General features: G+C 36.5%; 2 protein-coding genes across 6 annotated transcripts in view; one reads left to right on the plus strand and one right to left on the minus strand.

The window, feature by feature from the left end:
* AGBL3 (AGBL carboxypeptidase 3) overlaps nt 1-4,901 on the plus strand; it is a 156,605-nt gene extending 151,704 nt beyond the window's left edge. For all 5 annotated transcript variants that reach the window (XM_063606103.1, XM_055115389.2, XM_055115391.2 and 2 more), the window contains one exon: nt 1,702-4,901. In XM_063606103.1, coding sequence (XP_063462173.1) covers nt 1,702-2,122 — 421 coding nt within the window. In that variant the 3' untranslated portion in view covers nt 2,123-4,901. The remainder of the gene's footprint in view (nt 1-1,701) is intronic.
* Nucleotides 1-14,153, minus strand: part of CYREN (cell cycle regulator of NHEJ) — an 80,742-nt gene that overhangs the window by 44,853 nt on the left and 21,736 nt on the right. The gene's annotated exons all lie outside the window — the stretch shown is intronic.

Here is a 14,153-nt window from a genome sequence, read left to right on the forward strand (position 1 = left end):
AGATAAATGTACAAAATTAATTGCTCTTCTATAAATAAGCAATGAACATGTGAACACCAAAATTACAAAATATCTCAAAAAAAAATACTTAGTTTTACAGGGTTTGTATGCTGAAAAGTATACAACATGAATAAGAGAAATTTAAAAATATCTAAATGAGTGGAAAGATGTAGCATGTTCATAAATTGAAAGCCTCAATAAAGATGTCAGTTCTTCCCAGCTTAATATACAAGTTTAACACGATGCCTATCAAAATCCCAGCAAGATCTTTTGTATATATAGACAAGATTATTCCAGAATTTATCTGCCGATGCACTAAAATAGCAAAAACAATTTTGACAAACAAGGATAAAATGGGAGAGATCAGTCTACCTGATTTCAAGAACTTTTATATAGCTAGAGTAATCAAGACAGTAGTATTAGAGGAGAAATAAACATACACGTCAGTGGAACTGAGGCAAAAACCAAGAAATAGACCACATAAATTTGCTCCACTGATTTTGATAGGGAATTCAAAAGCAATTCAATGGAGAAAAAAGAGACTTTTCAACAAATGGTGCTGGAACAATTGGATATCCATAGGCTAAAAAAATGAACTTTAAACTTACATCTTATACAAAAATTAACTCACAAAAAAACCTGTGTGTATAACTATTTATAAGAGCCATAAACTGGAAATAATCTATATGTCGTTGAATGGATGAATTATTAAACAAATTATGGTACATTCATGTCACAGACTCAGCAATTATAATAAGGCATGAACTGCTGATGCACAAAACAACATAGATGAATCTCCAATTACTCTGAGAAAAAAAAAAGCTGATCCCAGAAGGTTACATACAGTATGATTCCTTTATGCAACATTCTTAAAATAACAAAATAATATAACTTGATAATAGATTAATAATGGTTGCCAGGAATTAAGGAGGGGATGGGAAAGGAGGGAAGCAGGTACTACAAGAGGGCAACATGGGGGCAGTGTTCTCTATCTTGACTACATCAATGTCAATATCCTGATTGTGATATTGTTCTATGGTTTTGCAAGCTATTTTGGGGAAATTGGGTGAAGAGTTCATGGGATCTCTCTGTATTACTTCTCTCAAATGCAGTTAAGTCTACAGTTATCTCAAAATTTAAAAGTTTAATTGAAAGTATAGCTGAAATTCTATGGTTAAAAAATGGAATGCTAAAAAAACAGAGATTTTAAGTGGCTGCAATTATTAGTTTACAAAAGCTCCCTCGAGGAAAACTTCCCTCTCTTAGACTCACGCTGATTTTTTTACTGGTTATAGAAAAAAATCTCATAGCATATATACTGAATCCATTCTAATAGAATAAACAGAATAGATTTTTAGAGCAAACAACTACTTTACTTTTTAGTGACCATCTACTTTAACTAGATGTATAGGTAAGGAGCTGGGGCCCAGAGTGGCTATTATATTAGGAAGGCTGAGGTCAGAGTAGGTATCCAAATAAACATATCCTCTAGGCATTTAGAAATACAGGATTGGAATAGTGCTAAAAAAAAAAAAATCATGATCAGAGATGAAGACTTCTAAATGATGGTAAAAGTCTTAAACTTTAAGAAGTTATGAACTTACTAAAAGGAAAAATATTATTTATACTATGACAACATACCTAGGACTACAAAGTAGGTCCATGATGGACAAAAATTCACGTATTTCATTTCTTTTCTAGACTAAATCCGGCTACTTGCAGAAATATAAAGAAATACAGCACATCTTGGACAGCACCCAGAAATCACCCTTTTGTAATCCAAGGGGATGTTATGGCAAACTCTTCAGAATGGGTCCAGTCTAAGCCCCACGGGTCATTGGAAAGTTTATCACCTCTCAAAGGCCCCAAGAAGAATAAACATTCTCAAATCTGGGCCATAAAGAATGAAGACATAAAACCTCTCAGCAGCAAGTGGGAGACTGCTTCTTCAAGCTTTGGAATGGATGCAAATGTTCTAAAATATAAGAGTCTTCAAGCTGAAGAAACTAACCAGCAAAGCTCTAAGCATACAGCCCTCCATCTAACTAAAAATAAGGATGAGCAGGCCAATAAGAATGATGGACAACCCACCTTATATCTGAAGTTCCAAAGGGAGAGTTAATCTAGCTTTATACTGCTCTGAGAACTGTGAATGAAGGATAACATATGCTTATGTAGTAAAAAGAAGAAAAGGAAAGCCCTCCCCTTCCCCTTTCCCTATCTCTCCCCCTACACATGCATATGCATAAACTAAAAATTTTAGATATCCCATCTTCTGTAGTGGGAACATCTTTCAGAGATTTAAAAAGAAATCCAGAGAAAATATGGAAAAATATTAAAGCAGATATTTATATTTAGTTTTTATCAGCATGGAAAAAAATCTCTGAAGTTTTGATTTCTTCCAAAACTACTTACACATTCGACACCAAAAAAACTTAAGAACTCAAAGTAGGAATGACATATAATATGTCACTGATTTTAACCTCCCTACTAGACACTTTAATCAATCAGTCAACAAACATCATTTCCTGATTTTCTGTTATATCATTAGTGTGCTAGGAACCATTTCTCTCTACTAGGAGATTACCACATAATTGTACAGATAAAACATACCTGAATAAAATGATTACAGAATAAGATAAAGTGTTAAGTTGTGCACTTCCAATGATTAGAAAAAATACTGTATATTAAAAGTTGCCAGTTGCACAAAGCAAAAGTGTGGCACAACATGGCACTGAAATGCATAGACTGTGGTTTAAAATAATCATTTTATTTCTCAAAATGTAGCAAAGGTGTAAAGATGTACAGTTTCCTTTACAGCGAATTGGTTTACATCTCCAGCCATTTATTCATGTGAACACTGGAATAAGTCCAGCACCTCAGTTTGTCATTCATAAGGCAGTGAGCACTGGGAGGGATTTGTGAAGGACACACAGAGGAGCAAGTATGTCAGGCAGAAGAGTCAAGATGCATGTAGTAAGTCAGAAAACAGAATCAAGCAGCCTTGAGTCATAGGTCAACAATGGCATCCATTACAGGATGAGGCTAAGCAGAAGAAGGGTCAGGTAGGAGAGGTACATTAAAAATACAGGCCACAGCCTAATTACAGCTGGGTGGAACTATGAAGATCTGGGGTTGAGTGGTCTACTCTCAACAGTATTTCTAGTAGCTAAAGAGTTTCCAAGGAGAGCCCACTGCACTGTTAAAAGAGTAACTATTATGTTTTAAAGGACCATGACCATAGATTTCCTCAGGAATCTTTAACATCTGGTGGGAAATAGCTATCTTCTAAATACATTAGATGGTGCTTTGAAGGCAAGTATCCTGGTTCTCAGAGAGTACCCCAACTTTTGGTATAAAATTCTCATCCTTAGTGATTATCTTGGGCAAGAGCAGAAGTCTACTTGCTTTTGGGATGACCTCTGCCAGGTAGGTGCTCGGGCTTGGGAAAGCCAGAGGTTAATGTTCCGGATCATAGCATTTATTGTAGCTGACTTCAGGATGGAGTAAGAGTTCTCAAAATTCAATTGGCCCTTCTCCACATAGATCAGGACAAAAGCCTAAACTCTGGGAAAATATTTTTAATTCAGTGAAATGTCATTTGAATCTTCGACTGCCTAAGAGTTTGAAATTGTAAACTCTGGAATTTATTGTCTTTGTGGATGACCAAAAAAGGTGATAAACCAGTTTCCTGGAAGATTTAGGGATGCACAGATATTACCTAAACAATTTTACCTTGGTCCATAATTGCACTCCTTGTATTTGATACAAATATAAGATGCTTTACCCAAAGTAAGAGGATTGGCAGTCCACTTCCTCACTATGCTACAATACTTTCAGTTTTCTGAGCATGCCACTCTCTCATAAAAGCTATTTATTCTCTCAGCCCAGCATCCCCTCCACCTGGCAGCCCCTACTTCTTTAAGATTCAACTCAACTGCTGCCTTCTCTGACAAACCTTCCATATATTTCCATAGAAATTTAAAACAACTACGATTAATATGCTGACAGTTCTAATGGGAAAATTGGACAATGCAAGAACAGATGGGTAATATAAGCAGAGAGATGGGAACTAAGAAACAAAAAAAAATGCTAGAAATCAAAAACACTGTAACAGAATGAATGATGATGGACTACCCAACAGGTAAGACACAACTGAGGAAAGAGTCAGTATGCTTAAAACAATGTCAATAGAAACTAGCAAAACTTAAATGCAGAGCAAAAAAGAATGAAAAATTTAGAATATCCAAAAACTGCAGGACAATTTTAAAAGGTATGTAACGTGTAATGGGACTACTGGAAGTAAAGGAAAAAAAGGAACACAAGAAATATTGAAGCAGTAATGACGGAGAATTTCTCAAAATGAATGACACCAAACCACAGATCCAGAAAGCTCACAGAATACCAGGAAGGATAAATACCAAAAAAATCAAAGACCAAGAAAAAATCTTGAAAAAAACACCTTATGTATAGATAAGCAGGGATAAGAATTACATCAGACATCTCTTCAGAAACCATGCAAGAAAGAAGAGAGTGGAGTGAAACATTTAAAGGGTTTAAAGAACCACTGTCTCAGCTCAGGCTGCTGCAACAAAATACCATAAACTAGGCTGCTTAATGAAACAATAGAAATTTATCTCAGTTCTGAGGCTGGGAAGTCCAAGATCAAGATGTCAACAGATCCAGTGTCCAGTGAGGGCAATCATCTTGGTTTGCAGGTGGCCTTCTTGTTGTATCCTCGCATGGTAGGGAGAGATCATCCCATGTCTCTTCTTATGATCACTAATCTCATTCATGAGGGCTTCACCCTCATGACCTAATTACCACCCAAAGGTCCTGTCTTCTAATACGATCACACTAGGGGTTAGGATTGCAACATATGAAATTTGGGGGATGCAACATCAGACCATAACAACCGCTGACTACAGTTCTGTATCCAGTGAAATTGTCCTCCAAAAGTGAAAGAGAAATGGACTTTTTCAGACAAACAAAAATTGTGGGAATTTGTCATCTCTAGAGCTGCTCTTTTTTTTAATGTTAAAAGAAATTCTTTAGAAAGGATGAAAATTATACAGGTCAGAAATTCTGGCCTACGTAAACAAAGGAAAAGCAATAGAAAAGGAATAAATGAAGGTAAAATAAAATCTTTTATTTTTCTTAATTACCTAACAGATAATAATAGTTTGTTCAAAACAAACAGTGTATTCAGAAATTATAGCTTATTGATAAGTGAAATGAATAGCAGCAATGTTGTAAGGAATCGGAGGGAGGAATTTGGAATACCCTGTTACAAAATACTTGTACTACCAAAGAAGCAAGTGGTATAGGGTTATTTGAGAAAGGATTGGATTCATTGTAAATGTATCCTGTAAATTCAAGGGTAAAAAAGAGGTAGAATTGATATACTAAAATAGGAAAAAAATCAAATCATACAAAATATTCAATTAAAATAGAAGGAGGTAGAAAACAAGTGGAAGACAAAATAATAAAGGTTTGTTACATGGGTAAATTGCATGTTGTGGGCATTTGGTGTACAGATTATTTCATCATTCATGTAATAAGCATAATACACAATAGGTAGTTTTTCGATCCTCACCCACCTCCCACCCTTCACCCTCAAGTAGGCCCTAGTGTCTATTGTTCCCTTCATTGTGTCCATGTGTACCTAATGTTTAGTTCCCACTTATAAGTGAGAACTTGTGGCATTTGGTTTTCTGTTCCTGCATTAATTTGCTTAGGATAATGACCTCCAGGTTCACCCATGTTGCTGTAAAGGACACTATTTCATTCTTTTATATGGCCGCATAGTATTCTATGGTATATGTGTACCACATTTTCTTTATTCAGTCCACCATTGATGGTCATCTAGGTTAATTCTATGTCTTTGCTACTGTGAATAGTGCTACAGTGAACATACACATGCATGTGTCTTTATGGTAGAACAATTTATATTCCTTTGGATATATACTGCATAATGGGATTGCTGGGTCAAATGATAGTTGTGTTTTAAGTTCTTTGATAAATCCCCAAACCACTTTCCAAAGTGACTGAACTAATGTACATTCCTGCCAACAGTGTGTAAGCATTCCCTTTCCTCTGCAACCTCACTAGTTTTTTTTTTTACTTTAACAATAGCCATTCTGACTGTTGTGAGATGGTATCTCATTGTGATTTTGATTTGCATTTATCTAATCATTAGTGATGTTGAGAATTTTTTCATATGCTTGTTGGCCATGTGTATGTCTTCTCTTGAGAAGTGTCTATTCGTGTCCTTTGCCCTTTTTTTTTTTAATGAGGTTGTTTTTTGCTTGTTGATTTAAGTTTTTTATAGATTCTCAATATTTGACCTTTCTTAGATGCATAGTTTACAAATATTTTCTCCCCTTCTATAGGCTGTTTACTGTGCTCAAAGTTTCTTCTGCTGTGCAGAAGCTCTTTAGTTTAATTAGGTCCCACTTGTAATTTTTGTTTTTGTTGCAATTGCTTTTGTAGTCTTTAACATGAAATATTTGCCAGGGCCTATGTCCAAAATGGTATTTTCCAGGTTTTCTTCTATGGTTTTTATAGTTTTAGGTTGTACATTTAAGTCTTTAATCCATCTTGAGTTGATTTTTGTATATGGTGAAAGGAAGGGGTCCAATTTCAATTTTCTGCATATGACTAGCCAGTTATTCCAGCACCATTTATTGAATAGGGTGCTCTTTCCCCATTGCTTGTTATTGTTGACTTTGTCAAAGATCAGATGGCTGTAGGGTACAACATTATATATGGGTTCTTTAACCTCTTTCATTAGTCTGTTTTTGTACCAGTACCATGTTGTTTTGGTTACATAGCCTTGTAGTATAGTTTGAAGTCAAGCAGTGTGATGCTTCCAGCTTTGTTCTTTTTGCTTAGGATTGCTTTGGCAATTCAGGCTCCTTTTTGGATCCACATGAATTTTAGAATAGTTTTTTTTTCTAATTCTGTAAAAAAATATTGTAGTTTGATAAAGAATAGCATTGAATCTGTACATTGTTTTGGGCAGTAAGTCCACTTTAACAATATCGATTCTTCCTATCCATGAGCATGGAATGTTTCTCCATTTATTTGTGTCATTTCTTATTTTTTTCAGCAGTGCTTTGTAATTCTCATTGTAGACATCTTTCACGTCCCTGGTTAGTTGTATTCGTAGGTATTTTTATCTACTTGTGGTTATTATGAATGGGATTGCATTCCTGATTTGGTTCTCAGCTTGGACATTATTGGTGTATAAGAATGCTATTGATTTTTGTACATTGATTTTGTATCCTGAAACTTTGCTGAAGTTGCTTATCAGATCTAGGAGCCTTTGGGCAGAGACTATGGGGTTTTCTAGGTATAGAGTCATATAAACTGCAGAGAGATAGTTTGACTTCATCTCTTTTTATTTGGACGCCTTTTATTTCTTTCTCTTGCCTAGTTGCTCTGGCTAGGACTCCCAATACTATGTTGAGTAGCAGTGGTGCAAGTGGACATCCTTGTTTTGTGCCCATTTTCAAAGTGAATGCTTCCAGCTTTTGCCCATTCAGTATGCTGTTGGCTGTAGGTTTATCATAGGTGGCTCATTATTTTGAGGTATGTTGCCTTGATCCCTAGTTTGTTGAGAGTTTTTAACATGAAGGGATGCTGAATTTTATCAAAAACCTTTTCTGCATCTATTAAGATGATCAATAGATGCAGAAAAGATTGTTTATAGTTCTGTTTATGTGATGAATCACATTTATTGATTTGCATATGTTGAACCAACCTTCCATCCACCTGGAACATGGTGGATTAGCTTTTCGATGTGCTGCCGGATTCGGTTTGCTAGTATTTTGTTGAGGATTTTTTCCTCTATGTTCATCAAGGATATTGACCTGAAGTTTTCTTCTTTTCATTGTGCCTCTGCCAGGTTTTGGTATCAGGCTGATGCTGACCTTATAGACTGAGTCAGAGAGGAGTCCCCACTCCTTGATTTTTTGGGATAGTTTCAGTAGGTTTGCTACCTGTTTTTCTTTGTATGTCTGGTAGAATTCAGCCATGAATCTGTATGGTCCAGGGCCTTTTCTGGTTGGTAGGTTTTTATTACTGATTCAATTTCAGAACTTGTTATAGTATGTTCAGGATTTCAATTTCTTCCTGGTTCAATCTTGGGAGGTGGTATGTTTCCAGGAATTTATCCATTTCTTCTAGGTTTTCTAGTTTGTATGCATACAGTCATTCATAATTGTCTCTGAGGGTTTCTTATACTTTTGTGGGGTCAGTGGTAATGTCCCCTTTGTTATTTCTGATTGTGTTTATTTGGATCTTCTCTGTTTCTTCATTAGTCTAGCTAGTGGTCTATCAATTCTATTTATTCTTTCAAAAAACCAACTTTTGGTTTTGTTGATCTTTCGTATGGTTTTTTGTGTCTCAGTTTCATTCAGTTCAGCTCTGATTGTGCTTATTTATTTTCTTCTTCTAGCTTTGGGGTCGGTTCACTCCTGTTTTTCTAGTTCCTCTAGGTGTGGTGTTAGATTGTAAATGTGAGATCTTTCTTTTGGATGTTGGCATTTAGTGCTACAAACTTTACCCTCAATCCTGCTTTAGCTGTGTCCCAGACATTCTCATATGTTGTATATTTGTTTTCATTAGTTTCAAAGAATTTCTTGATTTCTGCCTTAATTTCATTGTTTACCCATAAGTAATTCAGGAGCAAATTGTTTAATTTCTATGTAATTGTATGGTTTAGAGAAATCTTGGTGTTGATTTCTACTTTTATTGTGCTTTATTCTGAAAGAGTGGTTGGTATGATTTCATTTTTTCTTTAACTTCTGAGAATTGCTTTATGGCCAAGCATGCGGTTGATCTTAGAGTATGTGCCATATGCAAATGAGAAGAATGTATATTCTGTTGTTGTTGGGTGGGGTGTTCTGTAGATGTCTGTTAGGTCCATTTGGTCAAGTGTCAAGTTTAGTTCCAGAATATCTTTGTTAGTTTTCTGCCTCAGTGATATGTCTAATACTGTAATGTGTCATGACAGTAAAAGAAAAAGTTGAATTGCTTGATATGCACCACAGATTGAGATCTGCAGCTGCATTTGCCCACTATTTCAGACAATTTATTTCATAAACAGATAATGTAAACTTAATGGTATCAATAAATACATCAAGTACATGGGAGGTACAGTTCTTTACATATATTTGCCCTTCCTTGTGATTTTCTTAATAGTTTCTTTAGTTACTTTATTGTAATACAGTACATAATACATATACAAAATATGTGTTATCAGCTGTTTGTTTTCAGTAAGGCTTCTGATCAACAATAGGCTATTAAGTTTTGGGGTTGCAAAAGTTATACATCAGTTTTCTTCTGTATGAGGGGGTTGGTGCCTCTAATTCCTGTGTAGCTCAAGGGTCAACTGTATTTGTTCACAGATATCATGACTGTCTTTGTAGAAAATGCAAGGAAATCAATAACAACAACAAAAACTGGGAGTAATAAGTGATAATAGCAAGACTGCAAGACACTAGGTTAATATACAAAAGTCAATTGCCTCCTTATATGCCAGCAATGAACAATTGGAGTTTGAAATTAAAAACACATTACCATTGACATTAGCACCAAAAAATAAAAACGAAATACTGAAGTATGTGTCAAGAGCTATATGAGGAAAACTATAAAACTCTGATGAAAAAAAAACTACTAAAGAATAACTAAATAAATGGAAAGACAGTCTGTGTTCATAGACAGGAAAACTCAATATTGTCAAGATGTCAGTTCTTTCCAACTTGATCTATAGATCCCAATTAAAATCCCAGCCAGTTATTTTGTAGATATCAACAAACTGTTTCTAAAGTTCATATGGAGAGGCAAAAGACCCAGAATAGCCAACACAGTATTGAAGAAGAACAAAGTCAGAAGACTGACACTACATGCCTTTAAGACTTACTATAGACTGAGTGTGGTGGCTCATGCCTGTAATCCCAGCACTTTGGGAGGCCAAGGTGGGATGTTCACTTGAAGCCAGGAACTTAAAACCAGCCTGGGCAACATAGCAAGACCCTGTTTCTACAAAAATAAAAAAAAAGAAAATTCTAAAAACGGACTTACTATAGAGGTACAATAATCAATACAGTATGTTATTGGCAAAACAACAGATCAATGAACAGAATAGAGAGACAAGAAAAAGATCCACATAAATATAGTCAACTCATCTTTAACAAAGGAGCAAAGGCAATACAATGAAACAAAGATAGTCCTTTCAACAAATGGTGCTGGAACAACTGGACATCCACATACTGCAAAAACAAACAAACAAATCCAGATGCAGACCTTATTGCCTTCACAAAAATTAACTGAAAATGGATCACAGACCTAAATGTAAAATGCAATACTATAAATCTGGAAGATAACACAGGAAAAAAAAACTAGACGGCTGTGGGTATGTGTAGGAATTACATGAGATATCTCTGTACCTTCCTCTCAATTTTCCTGTGAACCTAAAACCAATCTAAGAAATGAAGTGTTTAATATTGAATTTAAAAAAAAAATGGGCAGAGATCCAGCTCTAAAACAGCACCCTGAGAAGCTTCTCACCCACTCCCCAGTGGTGGGCAGGGAGGGGAACCTGGTAGAAATATTTTTTAGAAAAACCCATTTAAAGTTTTAAAAACCATTAGGAAAATTGTCCTAAGGATATACATCAAATAAAGACATATTTATTCAGAAAATTTACTAAATTCCTGTAAGAAAAGTGAGGGTCTCTGGTACTTAGCCATGGCCCACTCCTTCCCTTCCCCCATGTTCAGCAGAAGGGAAACTCCACTGTGGGAGGATATGGCCAAGAACACTGGGATCACAGTCACTCCAGCTCCCAGTCAAGGGCTATGGTATCTCCCCTAGGAGGAGAAGGCTGCCAGCGTTTCTCATCTCCCTACCGCTGTGAAGCAGAAACAACATTTGAGGCTAATGAGGCCAAGAGGTCAGGGACTCCCTTCCTCCACTCAACCATAAGGCAAAGGTTCAGTGGGCTGGGAATACTGGATTCCTGGTCACCTTTTCTCCAGCTACTTCATAGTGTGGAGTTTCCATGCCAGGAGAGTCAAGCTGAAGTTGAAAAGACCAGAGGCTACTACGCCACTCAGCACCATGCTCAAAAAGTAGATGGGTCACTCTAGAAGAAGCAAGCCACTGTCACCAACCCCAGGTCCAGAGCAGTGGCTCAGATATGTTGCCCAGAGCAGACGCATGCCTTAAGAACAGAGAGCTCTGAAGCTGTCCTCAAGTAAACTGACTTGTTTGGAACAGAGTGTGGGGAAGTTCAAGGTTAAGAGTACTGCCAAAAACAATGGAGATTTTGACGGTAAGCAATTAAGAGGAAATGAGTAGCTTGATAAAAGCAACAAGCTCAACCATAGGCCAGCTAGGTTGCCAGAGAACCAGTGAAAGAGACAGTAAGAAATAACCCTCTTGGAGTAAAAACAAAGAAAAGAAAAAGGGAAGATAAAGAATAAGAAAGAGGCCAGGCGCAGTGGCTCATGCCTGTAATCCCAGCATTCTGGGAGGCCGAGGCAGGTGAATCCCTTGAGCCCAGGAGTGTTAGACCAGCCTGGGCAACATGGCAAAACCCTATCTGTACAAAAAAATAAATAATAATAATATAAAAATTAGCCAGGCATAGTGGCACGCACCTGTAGTCCTAGCTACTTAGGAGGCTGAGGTGGGAGGATCACCTGAGCACAAGAGGTCAAGGCTGCAGTAAGCTGTGATCGTGCCACTGCACTCCAGCCTAGGTGACAGAGAGACCCTGTCTCAAAAGAGTAAAAAAAAAAAAAAAGAAGAAGAACAAAGAAATATTTTAGACCTCCAGTTAAAAATGGCAAACTGGATACACATTCAATTTTGCTCCCTCTCAAAACCACCAAAATAATTTATTTTTTAAGGCATAAAGCTGAAAGGATGACAAGAGGAGACCATTTTGGAAGCCAGGAAGCAGAACAAATTTAAACTTCTCAACAAAACAAGAAAGCCAGACATAATGGGACAAAGCCTTCAAAATTATAAATGAAAATTATTTTTAACCTAAAATTTTATATTCAGTCTAAATTTGATCACATTTGAATAGATCAAGTTAGAATGAAGATATTTTCAGTTTTATAAGTTCTCAAAAAATTCTCTTCAGTGTACCCATTTCTCAGGAAGTTACTGGAGATTTACTCTCCCAGAACTGAATAAATGGAGAAAGAGAAATGCCTTTGATGCAGGAAGCAGGAGATCCAACCTAGGACAGAAGTAAAGGGAATCCCCAGCATGGTGGTGATGTGAGAAGCCAGGACAACAGCTGTGTGTGGTGTCAAGCCCCAGACTGGGGCAGGTTGGAAGGGTCTGAAAAGCCTTTCTCAGGAAGATACAGAATACTTGATGCATAGAAATTTATTCATAGAAGATTTGATAAAGATTTGAGGGTTGGATTAGTGTTAAGCAATAGAAAACCAAGCAAGCAAACAAACTTTTTAAAAAAGGCAATTATCTTCAGAGAAGATCAAAAGCTATGCAGGATAGGAAAAGTAATCTTAATTTTCTACATGGCTCAGCTGCTGTAAATGGTATTTACAGGCACACCTCGGAGATATGTTGCAGGTTCTGTTCCTGACCACTGCAATAAAGCAAGTATTACAGTAAAGCAAATCACACGAATTTCTGGTTTCCCAGTGCATATAAAAGTCATGTTTATACTATAAGGTAGCCTATTTAGTGTGTGATACTGTTATGTCTAAAAAAACCTAACGGACATACCTTAATTTAGAAATACTTTGTTGCTAAATAATGCTAACAATCATCTGAACCTTTGCCTTCACAACATAAGGCCTAACATTTGGCTTATCTTTGCTTTCACAATGCCTTCCTCACTAAGCTTAATCATTTCTAGTTTCCAATTTTAAATGAAAGACATGTGACACTTCCTTTCACTTAAACACTTACAGGCCATTGTAGGGACATTAATTGGCCTAATTTCAGTATTATTGTGTCTCAGGAATAGGGAGACCTAACGTGAGAGAGAAATGGAGGAACGTCCAGTTGGTGGAGCGGTCAGAACACACGGTCAGAACACCAACACACAGTTGGTGGAGCGGTCAGAACTGAATTATCAATTAAGTTCACCGTCATATGGGTGTGGTTCATGGCACCCCAAAACAATCACAATAGTAACATCAAAGATCACCATAACCAACATAATAATAATGAAAAAGCTTGAAATGTTGCAAAAGTTACCAAAATGTGACACAGAGACATGAAGTGAGCAAAGGCTATTGAAAAAATGGTGCCAATAGACTTGCTCGATGCAAAAATGCCACAAATCCTCAATTTGTAAAAGATGCAGGATACACAAAGAGAGATGCACAATAAAATAATGTATACCTGTGCATATTACAATATTGTAAACACTGAATATTGATTTAAACAAAACTATAACCAATTTGGATAGAGGAGGAAGAGAGGAAGCATACTTCTGGAACATGCAGTGGGGAAGAAGAAAGCTAAATCTTCACCTTTTATGGTTGGGAGTCAGTAGATTATGCCTGAAACTGAAAAATCAAGAAGTACCAATCCAAGCATGTTATTTAGAGAACTGAGGTAAATGCCTAAAGAATGAGCACAGGTGAAAGTGCTTGCCTCTGAAGAGGAAGAAAGGGAGAGTGTGGGACTGCCGATTTTCGTAAGTTTTGAAAAACTGACTCTTTGAAAACTAGGTACATGATAACCTTGAATAAATTTCATAAATATAAATATGTTTCTATCTCTTCTATATCACTTCACTCACCAGTATTGAGTTTTCAGAGTAACTACTGTATATTAGTATCTAAAAGTTAATTTTCTGTCTTAAAGGCATTAATATGGATGCTAGACTAAATATACAGAAATTCCACTTTTCATAATAATAGCTACCATTACTATGTTCCCAGTATTGTACTAAGCACTTATATTATCTCCAGTCCCCAGAGCAACCATGCAAAGTAGGTACTGTTTCCATTTTACAGATAAGAAATTGATGCTCAAAGAGATTAAATAATTTGCTAGGATGTAGCAGAACTCTCTGATCTCAAAGCCTCTGTTCTTCCTTCCTCCTGGATCCCATCACCTCTTTCTAGAGTTTGCGTTTAAAAGAACTAGGG

This window comes from Pan paniscus, chromosome 6, assembly GCF_029289425.2.
Source record: "Pan paniscus chromosome 6, NHGRI_mPanPan1-v2.0_pri, whole genome shotgun sequence".
Lineage (NCBI taxonomy): Eukaryota > Metazoa > Chordata > Mammalia > Primates > Hominidae > Pan > Pan paniscus.